The sequence below is a fragment of the Podarcis gaigeae genome, assembly GCF_964106915.1.
Source record: "Podarcis gaigeae genome assembly, chromosome: 1".
NCBI lineage: Eukaryota > Metazoa > Chordata > Lepidosauria > Squamata > Lacertidae > Podarcis > Podarcis gaigeae.
This window is the reverse complement of record NC_139678.1, coordinates 98,824,640-98,842,967: the sequence shown is the minus strand read 5'-3', so window position 1 is coordinate 98,842,967 and position 18,328 is coordinate 98,824,640. Positions and strand designations below refer to the sequence as shown.

Below are 18,328 nucleotides of genomic sequence, written 5' to 3'. Positions count from 1 at the left end.
CATCAGAACTGGCAGAGCAGTTGAGTTTGGTCCTTGGAATCTCCATACAGGCATTGTGGCCTGTAGTCTCAAGACCCACCTATCTGCCTTATGTGCTGAGGCCAGAGTTATGCACCAGGGAGCACTTCAAGACAAATGAGGGGAAAGAAGAAAAAATGATATGTCTTCGCTGCTGCTGCCACCTCCTAATTGTGGAAAAATAAAGAGAAGGGTTCTTGAGGGACTGGTAGCTATAGGGGAAAGGAGTGCCATGATGCTTTCTATTGTACTGCTCTTCTTCCAAGTTAGAGAGGTGACAGTTTCCAGGCTTCTTGAAATCTCTCTTTTAAAGTCCTCTTCTCCAGACATTTGTTTTCAAGTCAATCTTGGATGAATATCCATGGCATCTCAACCCTAAGATTGGATTGTTAGAATCCCTGAACAGAAGTGACACTTTCTAGTGTGGCACTTCACCATCCTAATGTGGGGTTTTGTTTGTGTGCATGTGTGTCTAGATTGGCTTTCAGCTTTTGGTGGTGGGGCTAGCCAAAATATTTGGGTGGAGTGTCACTTAGCTTGATGTTTTAAAAGGTAGCCCAAGAGTTAAGCACATTTTCTTTTTCTCTCAGTGCCAGCCGAAGTTTTTTTCCTCCCTCACAGGAGTTGACAGCAACAGCACTTACATCTTGACACAATGTTGTTGCCATCATGTCAACTCCTAAGGAAAACATGTCCTACAGCGACTGAGCAGAGAGATGGACCATGGGGGTGGGGGGTGGGGAGACCTTTTAACACTCAGACTACATATTTTAAAAGATGTCAAGGAAAGCTCCCACTCCCAAAACATCTAGACTATTTGCCCTCAACCCTGGAACCTTTTGTCCTATTTCAGTAGTTGTTTCACCGTTCCCTTACTCTAAAGAAGTGCTGCTGATGTAGATGTGATTTTATGGTGATTACAAGGACCTGTTTTCAATAATTCCATCAGCTTTAAAAGCAGAACCACTGCTGCATTATATGACCATTTATGTGGCTGAAATGTCCATTTTAAGATGAGGAAATTGTGTTTGTCTTTCAACCTTTTTTCATATAGTTTAATGTTTTGGACTAATTGGAATGAGCAGCATCCAAGCATCATGAGAGCTACATTGTATGGCAAAAATGCACAAGTTGTTATTAGCACTGACCTCCTGACACCAAATGGACTTGCGATTGATCACAGTGCAGAGAAATTGTACTTTTCCGATGGCAGCTTGGGGAAAATAGAAAGGTGTGAATATGATGGATCACTCAGAAATGTGAGTAAGATCATAATGCTGATTTCTATAAATATGCTGATACTTTCTGTATAACTGAAGAAAAATAATTTACAATAATATTGCCTTCGCCATTCAATGCCCTTTAATCCTTATTCATGTGGGGGAAATAATGTGTGACTTTTAATTATTCAAATGCGACTACATTGCTATAGAAATGCAAGTATATTCTGAACTATTGTGTATGCCAATGACACAAATGATGCCAGCATGCCAAGAACTGATACATAGCATCCCAATTACTTTTATTAAATAATTGATATATATAACAACAATAATTCAGTCATAATTTTAACATTTCAAACTCCAACTCCCTTCCTCCTCTTTCTGTGGTTCTTTAAATTTCTTGTCATCTTCCTGCATACTCCAAATTATTTCAACATATTCTTTTATATATCTATTCCTGTATATATCCCATATATATTTTGAAACTGCAGGTTTTTACATTAATCCTTCCATATTATTAAAATATTATCATGACCTTCCAAATCTAAAAGATGTGATTTCTTCAGTAACAACCATTCCTTCAACCAGCACAGACAATCTGCTTCGTAATATAATCTCGTATCCAGCAGGGAGAAACCTCCTCTCTCTTTCACATCTATCAATACTTTATATTTTATGGTTTTTCCCTTGCTAGATATCTTTGGAAATATATTTTTCCATTTGTTGAAACAATCTGTCTTGCCAATCGCCAATATTGATAGAAACAAAAATAACATCCTGTAGAAGAAATGAAATAGACAAACAGCAGGAGTATAAATATACATTCAATCGATGCCTATTTCCTTTTCTAACCAGGTGATTGTCAAATCTGGACCTGGCACCTTTCTCAGTCTGGCCGTTTATGATGACTGGATCTTCTGGACCGACTGGGTGAGAAGAGCTATTCTGCGATCCAATAAATATACAGGTGGAGATACAAAAATTCTTAGATCTGACATACCACATCAACCAATGGGCATCATAGCTGTTGCTAATGACACTAACAGCTGTAAGTTACCAAACACACCATTAATATTTATTTATTGGTAGATAGTTATTTTTTTAAAAAAAATAAGTAAAAGGGTTATTTTTGTAGTTTATCATACTGTAATTCCTTATTTAGTTATATAGTAACCTTTTATATGACAGGAAAGTCACATACCAAAGGGGGCTGCAAGCTTAACTAAAGCATTTGTTGACAAGTGCTAATCTTCACAAGATGATGAGTTTGCAGTGTTCCTTTGCATAAAGAAAGATGAAGAATTCTCTTTAAGCCTTGTGCAAACACCTGAAAAGTAGAACCGCAATCAGACTTGCCCAGCATGGGCAGTTTTAACTTCATAGACTAATGCACAATGCATCTTGATATGGATTGGAATTTGCAGGAAGGTCTTTGGAACTCACTGTCTGATACAGATCCATTTCAAACTTATTTGGAGTGAATGTCTCATAGCCTAAATACTCCCTAAGGCAGTGTAGTACTAGGCATTTATGGCATCTTGCACTAGGGATGGGGAGACGTTTAATTCAATTTGCATTTATATGCATTTATAATTTGTATTTTCCAAAACAGTGTGCTAACTGAAGCACAGCTAGCTGTCAAAATCTGAACTTCTCTGAATTTTGCAATGCAGTAGTCCAGCAAAGTATAAAGAGTTGTATACTAAAGTGTGCCGAGCAATGCTCACATTAGTGAAAATTGCATATATAAATGCACAATTTTAGGAGAAATCACATGCAAAATGTAAAATTGCATGCAAAGCTTTGGAGAAAGTCACACTAAAATGCTCATGAATTGTCATGAAGACCTTTCTTTAAATGAATTCACAACATGATGTGGAAATGTGGAAAACTGAACTTAAGTGTGGGAAAATGAGAAATTGGGGTAAACAGAAATTGGCAAGTTTGCCCATCCGTATCACACACCATCACAGTGTTATAATAATGGGGTTAGACACATACTTCAATTCAACGTACCTAATTCTTCTAATATAGTTGCTAATTGGCCTGCTCATTAGACTGCTCCATTAACTGTGTGTGTGGAGTCCCCCCTCCCCCACTCCCCACATCACTGCTGTTTACCTGGACTGGCCTGGGGCCTGTGTTGGATTGGCAGCAGCAGTCCCATCAGTGCTACCTTCACCACCACCTAGGAATGTGGGACAAATTCTGCTTCATTCTCATTTTAATGCAAATCTACATAATTTGCACTTCCTAAAACAGTACACGATCTGAACCACAGCTTTTTTTGAGACCCACACTTCTCAAATTTTTGCAGTACAGTTCTTCATCTCAAAATGCATATAAAATGCCTATTATTAGTGTTAAGTGTGCATATAAATGTATTGTATTAGGGAAAACTAATTGCAGAAATGTGCACTAGCAGAAGCCAGCACAAGGATTCCTGCTAACATAATGGGACTTAGCACACAATGCTGTCCCCAAATTTTCTCTGGAGCATTGAGACAACCCCCAGGGAAAAGAGAAGGGCACAAGGTTCGGCTATGCAAGGAAAATCCTTTTTTATAACTGCAATATTTTTATTTATATATACAGTTTTGAAGGTATCAAAATACAGTCACAGATGAAGCACCTTGCAGCTTCCTATTTTCCATTTTTCCCTCTATGTACTAAGAGCAAACCTTAAAATTAATTTGTGTTTCCTTAGGCATCCCATAATTTTGTTAGACATAAATCAGTCAAGATTGAGTGGCTGGGGAAACCCAGCCAGATGGGAATGACATAGATAATAAAATTATTATTATTGTTACTATTATCATCAAACGTTTCTGAACAATAAAGCAAGTAGTTCCAATGTCAATATTAGATTACTTCTTTTTTATGGTTTTATATTATAGTGTCTCTCTTTGTCTCTTTTTTAGGTGAATTATCCCCTTGTGCCCAGATGAATGGGGGCTGTCATGACTTATGTCTTCTGACCCCCGATGGCCGTGTTAATTGTTCATGTAGGGGTGAACGAATACTTACAGATGACAACAGATGTGTGCGTAAGTAATATCAATTGATAATAGCAGCAATTGGCAATGGAGCTTGTCTCCACGCTGCCTGGGGCATGTGTGTGTGTTCTGCACCCCAGGGGCGGGGTGAGGAATGGAGGACAAACGGAGCCCACCATGGCTGCTTAGCCCTTCTACTGGAATGGCACCAGGAACAAAAGAAGGCGTGAAAGCCATAGATATGGAATTTCTGCAATCAGGTGAAGCAGGTTCTGACAGGGTAATTTCACAGTAAAATTTAGTTACATTAAAATTCTACAGCAGTATTTTGCTTGTATCTGCTAAATTGTCTGGAAAATATATTGATGAAAGCTTTTGAAGCATTTCTTTTATATATACATAAGTGCTTGAATTTGCCCATGTGCGTTCCAAGAATTATGTATGCCTTACAATTACACATAACCTTGGGAGGAGTACCTAAATTTTTTCACTGCACCCTTTATCTTCTGTCTTAACCTATCTGTCTGCCGAATGTATGACTCAGTGTAAAACTTTAGGGTAAAATGTTGGTTATAAATCAAATCAAATCAATAACAACAATAGCAATACTAATTGTTATTTGTGCATATCAACTGCACAAATGTCCAAGAGTCATGACCGGTGGCAAATAGTGGAACGACTCCTCACATCCTTTGAACTCTCCACATACCCATTACTCTCATAAAGAGAGTGATCTAAAACCACCAGCTAGAAATGTGAAGCAGTATTTTGAAACATCCAGAAAGTTAGCCGAGAAATGTAAGCGTTCTGCCTTTACCATTCTCTAAATTTTAGGATTTTTTGCACCTTTCTCCAATGAATTTTTTGGCATTTTCCAAGAGTCTTTAAGTGCTGCTTGCAACTGTAAAGATCAATTAAATTTACATCAATTTTTATATTTCCATATTTGGTTAATTAGTTGTATTTAATAATGTATATGATTTATTTGAATACTTCACATCAAGAGGCTATTTAAAGAGCATAGGTGACTGCTGGAATTAAAATGTTTCAAACTTTGGAATTGTGCATGTAGAGTTGATCTAAAGCAGATTTTCTTCAATAAATTAAAACGACTGTACTATAGATATGCAGTCCTTGTTGCATTGGTGCTCCTGTTTGGCATTATAATTGAGATCAAGTGGCTCCTACAGATGATTTACAGTGATAAAAAGCATGTTAATTAAAGCTGTAGCACAGCTGGCGTGTACCACAATCTTAGAATAGCTGTGAAACTCATATCCTGTAGAGATCAATTGATCTTGTACAGACAGGCACCTGATTTGCAATGGTTCCAAGTTAATGTAATTAAAACATTAGTATTTCTTATTAACAGCTTATTTCAGTATAGACTTGGAACCACTACTAACAAACCACCAGCATATCACTGAGAGCACCTCACACAGCTGATATGCAGTAAGTTCGAAACTGGAATTAATTTGGCAACATGTATTTTGAGTTCCCAAAGGCATTAAGCTGTTTAACTCAGACAGCTTTAGTATAGATCTTACCACTGGTTGTTAGGTAACGGAGACACTACATTGTAATACAGTGGTACCTCTAGTTGCTAACTTAATTCATTCCGGAGGTCCGTTCTTAACCTGAAGCTGTTCTTAACTAGAGGTGTGCTTTCGCTAATGGGGCTTCTTGCTGCTGCTGCGCTGCCGGCACATGATTTCTGTTCCCATCCTGGGGCAAAATTCTCAACTTGACGTAACTCTTCCAGGTTAGCGGAGTCTGTAACCTGAAGCATATGTAACCCGAGGTACCACTGTATTACATCTTTTCCAAGTATGCTTAAAATTTTTCATGTGTGGAGAAATGAAGGCAAGAGCACATTTTTATTGTTTTGGTATACTAAGTTACCACCAATTTAGTCTTCTGTTCTGGTCCAAATTCATTGCTTTCAGTTCAGGTCTTGTTAATTGACAGTATGGAATCAGTAGCAGATAGTAGTAATCTGTGGTTGGCACAAATGTGGTTTTTATAGCTGGCATCAAAGGGTGGAATTCAACATATTGCTAAGCTGATTATTCCATCAATTCAAGCATTTTAAGTTGGCCAGGCAGGCCCATCTCCCCTCTCCTTCCCCTTCTTACGATCCTCCCAGAACTGATTGGTGGGCACATAGGGGCGAGAGAGAGAGGAGACTCCTTGCTGTGGCTCCTGCTAGTCCAACTATTTAGTTGAAGAGTCGGCCCCTCCCAACTCTACAATTCTATGATTCTATTATTCCAAAACTAGTCATTCTTTATTGAATAGAAAATGAAATGATATGAAATGATTCAGGGTTTCAGAACATCATGAAGTTGGAAATTACATATATATATGTATATGTAACATATATATATATATATATATACTGGTGTGTGTGTGTGTGTGTGTGTGTGTGTGTGTGTGTGTGTGTTTTCATAGCAGCGTGGCTTCTATTTCCCCATGGTTTGGGTCCAGGGCACTCTGAAGTGGAATATTTGCAGTCTGAAATACACAACATTTCTGTAATATACATTTCGTTAGTTACAGAATTGCCATTGGCTGTTGTACCATTACTTTGAACTTCTGTATTTTGTTTTAACACTTGTTTTGATCTTCTTTCCTTTCTTTTTTCTTTTGCTTAGACTGTGTATATTTCCACTCTGGGAACTTTGGGCAAAGGGCAGATTATTCAAACTTTAAATAAATAAATAAATAAATAAACAAACTCATGCTTGCTTTTCTGTTGTTCATTCTTTCAGCTAAAAACTCCTCATGCAACTTTTACTCTGAGTTTGAATGTGGAAATGGAGAATGCATTGATTACCAGCTGTCCTGCGATGGCATCTCCCATTGTAAAGACAAGTCTGATGAGAAGCTATTTTATTGTGGTAAGAATGTTTTACCTCATTGGGTTACATTGCCATATCTTGTTTCCATGTAATGTTTCTGACTAGCCATATAAGCTGATTCATAGTTTATTGACTCTGCTCCAAATTCCAAAACTTACTCTCATCTAGCCATGTTAATAGGAAGGTTATGTAAATAAAATAATAGTCTTTGTATTTTAATTTACCAGAAAATAGAAGCTGTCGAAGAGGCTTTAAATCCTGTTCTAACCGTCGCTGTATTACAACTGATCAAGTGTGCGATGGCAAAAATGACTGTGGTGATGGGTCTGACGAAATAGGCTGTGAAGGTACTTTTTTTGTTTGTTTCTTTTCCTGCAGTATAATGTTTATGAATTCTAGTATTTATTAAAATTCAAGAATCTGTGAGTGCCCTAAACCAATGACTAAATATTTGTTTTCACTGACTACCAATAAAAGTCATATCTGAACTCCAGAATTATAATTCAACACCACCACCCCACCCCCAATTCCAGTCAAATATTTCAGTCAACATATTTTGTCGAATAAGTGGTATGTAGAAATAAGCGTTTGCAGGCATTTTTCACTTTCAGCAGCAGTCCTATGTGTGCAAAATAGGCCTCTGTAGGCGAAAATCGAGCAGTTCAGAGTGCAAACCCAATGCTACTACATTGTACACTGTTTACCAATGTTGTGTGAGATTGATTTCAGATATCCCTGAATCTCCACCCCAGTGAACAGTACTTTCAAAATTGTGAATATTGTCAGTTCAATTTCTGATGTGTCTACTGTAGTTCTACTTTGTTCTCAGACACTTACCTTATTTCTATCCTATAATTCTATCTTACTTCATTTAATTTCTGTCTGGCTTAACCAGTGAAAAAGCAGACTCAAGACTGTAACTGTGGAAGATCACCTTTTTTCTTTTTTTAGTGCACAAGGTGCAATGGCATTGTGAAATGATAGGTTTGTAGAACGTACAGAAAATACCGTATTTTTTGCTCTATAAGACTCACTTTTTCCCTCCTAAAAAGTAAGGGGAAATGTGTGTGCGTCTTATGCAGCGAATGCAGGCTGCGCAGCTATCCCAGAAGCCAGAACAGCAAGAGGGATTGCTGCTTTCACTGTGCAGTGATCCCTCTTGCTGTTCTGTCTTCTGAGAGTCAGAATATTTTTTGATTGTTTTCCTCCTCCAAAAACTAGGTGCATCTTGTGGTCTGGTGCATCTTATACAGCAAAAAATACGGTAAAACCAATTCTGTGAGGTGAAATATGTAAAAAGAAAGTAACGTAAGGCAACTTGTATATGATAATATTTAAAGCATCTCAAATCAATTGGTTATAGTTGGATGGGGAAGAGATTAACTGGGACCACTGCTTCATCAGCGATTCTTCAGGCAGGGCACTTTGGCAACACTCCAGTGCTGGCTTGCAAAAAATGTCTTATGCTTTCCCCTTTGTTTTTTGCTTTACAATTGTTTGCTGAGACTCTTGCCATGATGCCACGGTCTCAATTAGTCTCACAGAAAGCAGCACAAAATTGCAGAAAAGTCGCAAGCAGTTTATATAAAAATGGCAGACATAATGCCATCTATCTTAATCCACCATGGGTGCTCTGCTAAACCTACCATAACTACTGGGTATTTAGGCCAAGTAGGGCCGAGATTAGCACAATTGGATACACATTATTTTACAGAAATATGTGTGTGCAGTTTTAAAGCCCCTTTTCAGCTTCTCTCAGCTCAAGCTGATCAATATCACTGCTTTTCTTTTCAGACTTGGAGGTAGAGACTTAATAATGCACAGCATCTTCCTTAAACATGCAGGAAAGGGCTGCAGTTAGAATAATAGGATCATAGAATTGTAGAGGTAGAAGAGGCTATGAGGGTCATCTTGTCCAACCCCCTACAATGCAGGGATCTTTCGCCCGGGAAAATAACAGACTATGGGATGAAGAAGCAAGGGGTACATAAAATGCCATAGGGGTATTTGCTTGCATCTTGAACAGGCCAACCCTAAAATGTGCTTTTCTGGGCCGTAGTCATGATGCGTGTGACTTCAGAGCTGTCTTTCCCATTAGATTTACTGGCACGTTGCGCCAGGGCGCCAACCTCTCAGAGGCACCCCAGCAAGTGGGGGAGCTGTGCGGCTTTGCCGGCAGCCTCCCCTTTCCCTCCTGCATGCCCGCCAGCTGCGCCCCGTCAATCATATGGCTGCCGGGCGTGCAGCTTTCTTCCCAAGCCCCTGTGGGAGGAGAGCGATCCCCGCAGAGGCTTGGGAAAAGGTCAACAACTCTGGGAAATGGGGGGGGGCGCCGGAGGGATTTTTGCGCCATGGCGCCGGATATGCTTAAGACGGCCCTGTGTGAATTGTTACTTTTAAACAACACACATTTAAGCATTGTACAGTGGTTCCTTGGGTTACATACGGTTCAGGTTACATACGCTTCAGGTTACAGACTCCGCTAACCCAGAAATATTACCTCGGGTTAAGAACTTTGCTTTAGGGTGAGAACAGAAATCGTGCTCTGGCGGCACGGCAGCAGCAGGAGGCCCCATTAGCTAAAGTGGTGCTTCAGGTTAAGAACAGTTTCAGGTTAAGTATGGACCTCCGGAACGAAATAAGTACTTAACCTGAGGTACCACTGTAATTAATTTAGTAGCAGCTTTAAACTTAAATATCCCAAACCTTGCAAATTATGTTTATATCTTTCTTTCTTTCTTCCTCCCCACCCACCAAACACTTCACCCTGTAGTTTCAGGATGTACTTCAACAGAATTTCACTGTGCAGATGGAACTTGCATTGCAAAATCAGCGCAATGCAATCAGATTGTGGACTGTTTGGATGCTTCCGATGAGAAAAACTGCAGTAAGGAATTTAGTTAATTTTTCATTTGTAACTATTTGTTTCTTATACTACACTAATATATAACTGTAAGTTTAATTAATTTGTGTGATGTAATTCAATTGGTAACAGGCAATGCTGTGATTGTGGGAGCTAAATTAAGCAACCACTGTCAAAGAAATCACAGTGATGAGATCCACACTGAAAAGAATATATTCTAATGTGTGCCCATTCCGTTTTATGTACCTCAGATAGCACAGACTGTGCTCACTTCTATAAACTTGGAGTCAAATCTTCAGGATTTATTAGCTGTAATTTTACATCACTTTGTATACTACCAGAATGGATGTGTGATGGATCTAATGACTGTGGAGATTATACAGATGAACTTAAATGCCCAGGTAATTATGGAAATAAAAATAATTTCTATATTTATTCATGATAAAGAATTATTCATTAGTGGCATTGTTTCTTTATTGTATGTTGAGTTTCTCTTTGACAAACCTGTATATGGAGCACTCCTGCATATAGGAGGAAGTGGCAATGTTGGTGATTCCTTCAGTGCCCTGAGAAACTGGACTGGACAGCTGAGGAACTGTCCAAAAGAATGCAGTAGGTGGCATGGCTGCATGAGGAAGAGAAAATGGGCAAATATTGCCTCTTCCCTTTCTCCGGTGGGAGCCTTTACTGGATCAAAACCCCTTCCATGAATGGAAGGAGCCCTACTATTTAGTGGATTGAACCCAGATGATCCTTTCATCCAAAATTCCATGACTACCAGAAACAAATGGCTTCTTTTATTTTATTTGCAGTTCGAAACAAGCATACGTGTGAAGAAAATTATTTTAGTTGTCCAAGTGGGAGGTGTATTTTGAATACCTGGGTATGTGATGGTCAAAAAGATTGTGAAGATGGAAGTGATGAATTACACTGTGGTTAGTATCTCACCTCACTGTTGTTAGTATCTTATCTTTGAACCATGGATGTTTGTGCAAAGGAGATGTCAATTGAAATCTCTGCAAGAAAAAGAATACAATTAAACTAAACTGGTATTTTAACAAATCTCAATGAACAGCTTGGAAACCTTGCAAATTATACAGGCATGATACATAGCAAACACTTTAATGTATAATTTGGTCATTTAGGCTCTAATCATATACATATATACCTAGATTGTAATCTAGTATAGCTCCGTAGTGAGTGATACAGTTAGGATCTTTGCCCCACAGTCCAGCCCCCTGCAAAGACCATCAGAGAGCAGCATACAATAAGTCATATAAAATCTGGTAATGGTGGTGCGGGAGGGAGGAGAAAAAGAAAAGCTGTGTGCCGCGCAACTAAAACAATACATGTTGACTTTTAAAGGAGGGATGCAAGAAGACCATTCATTCCAGAGTCTATAATTACCTAGGGGCTGACTTTGAAGTGACATGTATAGGATTCTGCTGTTAGGTTCCTTTGCTAGAGATCAACAAACTTATAAATATATTTTGGTCTGATTAGAGTATGCAGAGGAGGTGGAGGTGGAAGAGAAGGAGATGATTTCCATAAATTATTCCTTACTACTTTAGTATCCTGGAAAGCTGTTCTGGGGGGGTGGAGAACTTTCTGGAACAATGAGGAACATGTCAGTGGAGGCTGCAGAAAGGCAGATAATCAAAATCTGCCTTGCTGCAGGATTCCTCTGCAATTTCAATGGGTTTGATATGTATTACTATGGTGTAATGTCCCTCACTGAATATTTAGTCCCTCAAAGATCTTTGCCATTTTTCTTGTGAGAATATATATATTCTCACAAGAACCATTCAAGTTCAAGCTGTTAAGAAAGTTTGTAATTATTTTGATCTTAGAGCTGTTTTGTTTTTTTACAATATGTTCGTGAAAACTTAAAATACCTTTAGTAGTGGGCAAAAGTATTCACATAATATGTTGTAGGATATTTGTTTAACATAAGATTACATTTTTAAATGCTTGTTGGAAGGCATGCATATGTGTCTTTCCCTCTACATAGCTGTTTTTGAATAGTAGAACAAGAATTATTTTTATTTACATTTGTTAAAGATGGGAGGTAGTTTATAATGTGATTTAAAGATATATAAACAATCTTAACAAAGACAGAAGTGCCTGGCGTGCTCTGATCCATGGGGTCACGAAGAGTCGGACACGACTAAACAACAAAACAATCTTAACAATGCCTGGAGAAGCTGAGCAAAATTCCATTGGCTCTTTAGGAATTTTGAAGGGAATTTCCAGATGGGCAATATGTGAAATGAACTTCATCGGAAATTTCTAGAAAGAATTTTGCTTGTCAATAAGGGGGGGGGGGGGGAGCATGCTAGATTTTTTTCCATAGTGTTGATATTGAATCTGTTCCTACTGAATATATGCAACACCTATCATTTACATGCCCTTCCAGATTCCTCTTGTTCATGGAATCAGTTTGCTTGTTCTGAAACTAAGTGTATCTCTAAACAATGGATTTGTGATGGGGAGGATGATTGTGGAAATAGCTTGGATGAAAGCAAACCTATATGTGGTGAGTACTACAGTGATACAAATATGAGCTTGGGGTGCACATTTCAAAATTACTTGGCCCTACCCTATTCATTCAGTCAACTCAATGAACAACCACCAGAAATAAGTATTGGAGCGTTATCATATTCTGTAGGATATAAGAAATATATGTAATATTTGGTATCCCTTATAAGACATATGGTATTGTGCAGCAATAAGAACTTGATGAGCAAGATCCAAGTTCTTTGAACTAGTAGTGGCGGGTGGAGCTGTGCAGGCACAGCTGTGTTGCTCTTCTGACTTCCCAATGCTGTGCATCACTGCCAGTTACTGAGAAGGAAGGAAAAGGCAGTAAGGAGCTCAGCACAGTGTAGCACAGAAGTGGACACAACCCTACAATCTCAATGTTGCGCCTGCACTGTCCCTGCTGAGCAGCGCAGTCCCACCCATGCATGTCCCTGACTGCTACTGACTCAAATGTATTGTCTTTGTTGTTTGACTTCAGATTTTAGAAATCATTAAAGAAAATTGTAGTATATGTTATTTTATTTTTTAACAAGTCACTTCAGAATATAACTTTCCTACGTAACAAATAAAATTTAAATCATACCAATTTTTTTTCCCCAGGCTCCGTAACCTGTGCTTCAGACATGTTCAGCTGCTTAGGTTCCTATGCCTGTGTTCCTCAGCACTGGCTTTGTGATGGTGAAAGAGACTGTCCGAATGGAAGTGATGAGCTTGCCACAGCAGGATGTGGTATGAACCATTTTGCAACATACATAAATAAGATGAGGGGTTGCTGTATTTATCTGTACCACTGTATTGGTGGCTGACAGTAACTTGACATTTTTCCTTTATAAATTGGTGGTTCACTGTCTTCCGTTCCATTTTCTTTTTCTTAGCTCCTAATAATACTTGTGACGAAAATACTTTCACATGCCGCAATAAAGTCTGCATTCCCAAGCAGTTTGTATGTGACCATGATAATGACTGTGGAGATGGATCGGATGAATCACTAGAATGTGGCAAGTATAATTTTTTTACACCTGAAAGCTTTAGCAAAGAAGGAGGCACTCTTAATATACTTTGGGCCTATGTCTTTTGGGGCTTTAATGTGAGCACCATGAAGTGGGTGTGGACACAAACTGGCAACCAGTACAGCTGTTTTAAAACTGGAGCTATATGAGTTTGAAATGAAAAAATAGTAATCTGGCTGCTTCATTTTGAACCAGTTGAAATTTCCAAGTTCCCAAAGAAAGAAGTTCCAAAGGAATGTGCTTACTTTTGCTTTTTCTAATATATTTCCCCCCTAAAATATTTTCCCCTGAAATAAGTTTTCCTAAAATAAGGCATTAGTAGTAGTACATTGGTGCACTATAAATGGAGCATTGTGAGAAGCTTAGGCTGCAATCCTATGCTCACCTGGGAGAAAGTCTGTTAAATTCAATCTGAGTTACTGAGGACACCTGTGTGAGATTGCACTGTTAATCTCTGATACAGAGACAGGTCTTAATGCTGAAGTTTGTGTGCTCTGTATCTGTCTGCTGACAAGGATAAACTCCCCACAAATAGAATAAAATCGTTTGAAGAAAGTACAGTAAGTTAACAGGTTTTTAATTTCTTCTTCTAAGGAAGCAATGCTCATATTCCTTTAAGATTTCTGTAGAGAAAATCTTTGCCTTTTCAGAGCAATTTGTCAATGTATTAAAATGGTTTCTAAGAAGCACCAGATATTTGATCTCTTCAATATGTCCAATTTGACAGAATGTGGAATCCAGTCAACTTTAAATAGACCATGGAGTTATCATTTATAAATAAGTTGCTATGTATTTCTCTTGAAAATATACATTTACCAGTAAAATCAAAGAACAAGGGAGTAAACAGGTATTTCTTTGCTGTGGATAGAGTTTAGGATTTGGAAATTTCAGAGCTTGGGATAAATTGGAATTGAGCCATAATACTTATTGGGTGGCTTCAGCCAGGTTACTGCTTAACTCACAGCAGAATAATTTTGAGTAAAGAACTCTAAACTGATAAATGTATTTGTTAGTATCTCTTAGAGGGGTGAATGGCACTATTTGGTGGGAAGAAATCCCAATGAAAATCCTTGTTATTATATATTTTACATGGCTGTTTATTTGTATATAGTTTAAAATTTTATATATGGATATTTTATGATGGCCTATACTTGTAATGCCTAATAAATGTTTGTCAAAGTAAGTAAGAAAATTTATTGTTCTAAACTCAAACCCTTTATATTTGTCATATCAGACACATTTCTAGTCTGTCTTCACAAACTAGTTTCAGTGTAGAATTCTAGGTCATGTGAGCCCAGGCTACAGCCATGTTGCAGACATGTCCCAACCCAATCATATTTAGCAGAGATCCACAAACTGTTAAATCTGCTACTGTAGTTGCTCATGATGAATTGTAAGCCCTGTGTGCCCTGTTTCATGGCTGGAGACTGTTCTGCTTTGTCAGAGCAGTTACAACAGCTTCCAGCCATTGTAAAGGGTGTTGTGGCCCTGTAGCTCCTTGCTGAAAGCTGTTGAAACTGCTCCTTTTGGCCATATCCGGGTCACCTGTAGAGGCACAGCAGCAGAGAAGGAGGTGGATAGTTTGGTTACCACTATGGCTGAAGCTTGCATCTGCTAAGGAAGACATCTGCAAAGTACTTTGAAATGTTCTATGGATCAGCTCCTGTTTGAAAAAGATAGATCGTACCTTTTTTGGAATATAAACGTTAGAGGTATACATTATTAATGTTTGGCCACTCTTTTTTAGGCTATCGTCACTGTAATCCTGGAGAATTCAGCTGTGCTGATGGAAGATGCCTGTTAAATTCTCAGTGGCAATGTGATGGAGATTTTGATTGTCCAGACCATTCTGATGAACATCCAATTAACATAAAATGCAGAAGCGCAGGTTCAGCCTTTAAAATATTTTTACAATTAAATATATGTGTAAAATAATTTAGCATTGTTGTTAAATAATAATGTAGTTTTCAGTAAAATTTGGTATTTGTGGAGTGTTGAGAGAACATTCAGGCCACAAAGAACTAAGGGAGGATCAGGCTCTCAAATTGTCCAACCCAGGGTTAGTAACGTAATTGCACAGCAAAACTATAAGTCTTGCCCTATCTCTGTTCAAAATCTTGAATGTCAAAACTACAATTGCATCCTGAAAATTGCAGGTGTGCAAATTTGCATATTTGCAAGGAACACAAGTCCTCGGTAGTTCCTCTATCCTCAGAAGCTCAGGGGTTGGTGACCAGAAAGATGGCATTCTCTGTGGCAGCCCCAAAGTTGGGGAACCCCAACCTCCACAGAGATGAATCTGGTGCCTTGTTTATACAGCTTCCAGTTAATGATGAAGAGGTACCTCTTTACCCTGACTTTTGACATTTGAGGTTTATATTTTTAGGACACACCTTACTTCTGTAATGTTGGAATCTGTCCTGGAACTTTAAGGTGAAGGGTGGGTCATCATCATCTTTAGTGAGACAGTTTGGTACTGAATCTGCCTTGGCCGCCCTGTTGGATAATCTCTGTTAGAAGGACAGCGGGAGTATAACCCTGTTGCTGTTACAAGATCTCGCCTTGGCTTTCAACCCTCCTGGACTGTGTATGGGAGATGGATATCAGAGGCATTGATCTGTGGTGGTTCTGATCTGTGGTGGTTCCAGGCGAAGTTTCAGAAATGAGCACTGGATGAGAGTTTCTCAGCCCCCTGGATCTTAAGCTGTGGGCTTGTTGTTGTTGTTGATGATGATGATGATTCTCCCTATGCTTTGATCTTACTGCAGAGGCAGGACCCACTGTTCCATATTTTGCAACATGAAGGCCTTTTCCCTCTTTATGCTAAATAGTTGATAGACAGGATGGAACTCAAAGGGCCAGATGAAATCCAGCTGAGGGCCACACTTGGGCTATACATATAGGTGTTGGAGGAAAGGAAATATAGGCAGAACTTATATTTACTATTTGAAACAAACCAGCAGTATGTTTATGTCTAATCATAGTTACACTGACTGGTGATGCAATCCAGTGAAATTGAGGGCAAACATTCTATAAATGGAAATGTTGCTGTGAGATATGTAAACAGAATATGAAAGGGCTAGACTGAATTTTCACGAATGATCTGTTTATAAATTAAGATGCAGCCCACATGTTAATCCTGACACATCTCAACGTGTTCATTGCAATCCATTTGTGTCCTTTCCCTCTTGTTTCTTATTTTTAGAACAGTCATGCAACAGTTCCTTTTTTATGTGCAAAAATGGCAAGTGTATTCCCCAAGAAAATGTTTGTGATACTAAACAAGATTGTGGTGATGGATCGGATGAGCGAAACTGCCATATTAATGAATGCTTGACTAAGAAAGTCAGTGGCTGTTCTCAAGATTGTCAAGATCTTCCTGTTGGGTACAAGGTTGGTAGTCCTGGTGTGTAAAATAGTACGTTATAAATAGAGTTTTAAATCTTAAATTTGGCTTGCTTATGTAACATAAACATTAGAATTTGACACTTCTTGGAACAGAGAGCACACCTTGTGTTCACCAGCTTTTGCTATTCCATTAATATAATACAGAGGGTATAAGACACTCTGACTAATACTAGATTTTGTTTTATATGTCTTGGGGTCGGAATGTTTCATGGAAAGCCAAATAAACTGAAATATGTCTGAATATCTTGATATGCCTTTCTTTTGGTCAGAATAAAGGATTATTCTAAACCCTTAAAATCTAAGACTGGGACACTGCACAGAAAACTGCTTAGCACAAAGCAGGGGTAGGAAAACTGCGACCCTCCTAATGCTTTTGGACTGTAGCTCCCATCAGTCCCTCCCACCATGGGAATTGTAGTGCAGCAACATCCAGAAAGACAGGTTCCCCACCTCTAATGTAAGGCTATGAGCTAAATATTTTGGCGGTAGTAGTGAGAAAAAGAGAAGCAGACTGAGGGAAGCAGCAAAGAAAAAAATGTGTAGTAATGTCAGTCATCTTAAAAATATTTTAATTGTTCATCATTTTACTTTTAAATGTTAATCTCCCATAGATTTTTGACCAGGTTCACAATTAAAAGAACATTAAAACAACTACAAAATCATGTGGAACTAGTCCCATCACACTGAATAACCAGCAGAAATATCAAAATAACACCAGTAACTTAAATATATGACAAATTAAAAATGTGTTTAGAGCTTTTGTAAATTAGCATGAAGACTGAGCTTGATTATACTCACCTTTTTGAAGCGGAAGGGGGGATGAAATTTCACAATACTAGCCCATTGGCTTCCCCCAGTACTTTTGTATGAATGCTTCTAGCATCCCATGTCAAATGGCCGGGAAATGAAGAGAAAAGTAGAAGAGAAAAGATTGAGAGGAAAGAATTGGAGGTGGTATGAGGGATATTTTCCCCTAAGGTTCATTAAAGCATATAAGGGAACGTCTATCTGTATGTGTATGTATGTGATGGGGGGAGCAGAAGCTGCTGAAAAATATTTCTACCTGCTAGTCGAGTATGACTGGTATGAAAAGTTAGGTTCCTCTTCTCTGCCCTGCTTTGGCCCTGGAAAGAGCAGGATGGTAAATATTAGTGTAGCATTTAGCAATGGAGACAAGGAGTTTACAGTCATCTGTATGCTTTGGGTAGATCTCCACAGTCCACCTCTAACTTGTATCCTCAAACCTTGCTACCTCTTCTCCTTCGTAAAATGGGCTTCGGAATTTCTTATAGAAACATGCAGCAGAAATATAAAACTTCTGCTATGGAAAACCACCTGGAGAGGAAGACTTGATCTGAATTGTCTTTTAAGTTATTTTAGATGCTATATTACTAGGTTTTAAACAACA

At 38.5% G+C, this 18,328-nt stretch overlaps 1 protein-coding gene and 1 long non-coding RNA gene across 2 annotated transcripts in view; one reads left to right on the top strand and one right to left on the bottom strand.

The window, feature by feature from the left end:
- LRP1B (LDL receptor related protein 1B) overlaps positions 1-18,328 on the top strand; it is a 755,078-nt gene that overhangs the window by 651,618 nt on the left and 85,132 nt on the right. Inside the window, exons 43-55 of the mRNA XM_083702321.1 lie at positions 1,073-1,277; positions 2,097-2,289; positions 4,163-4,288; positions 7,009-7,137; positions 7,326-7,445; positions 9,872-9,985; positions 10,213-10,362; positions 10,774-10,896; positions 12,378-12,497; positions 13,103-13,231; positions 13,378-13,500; positions 15,260-15,400; positions 16,718-16,905. Of these exons, the coding sequence (XP_083558447.1) occupies positions 1,073-1,277; positions 2,097-2,289; positions 4,163-4,288; positions 7,009-7,137; positions 7,326-7,445; positions 9,872-9,985; positions 10,213-10,362; positions 10,774-10,896; positions 12,378-12,497; positions 13,103-13,231; positions 13,378-13,500; positions 15,260-15,400; positions 16,718-16,905 (1,861 nt within the window). The remainder of the gene's footprint in view (positions 1-1,072; positions 1,278-2,096; positions 2,290-4,162; positions 4,289-7,008; positions 7,138-7,325; positions 7,446-9,871; positions 9,986-10,212; positions 10,363-10,773; positions 10,897-12,377; positions 12,498-13,102; positions 13,232-13,377; positions 13,501-15,259; positions 15,401-16,717; positions 16,906-18,328) is intronic.
- Positions 6,886-18,045, bottom strand: LOC310833889. The gene is made up of 3 exons (XR_014558989.1): positions 17,984-18,045; positions 10,910-10,977; positions 6,886-6,943 (listed from the first exon to the last, which is right to left on the bottom strand). It is a non-coding gene; the product is annotated as an uncharacterized lncRNA (long non-coding RNA).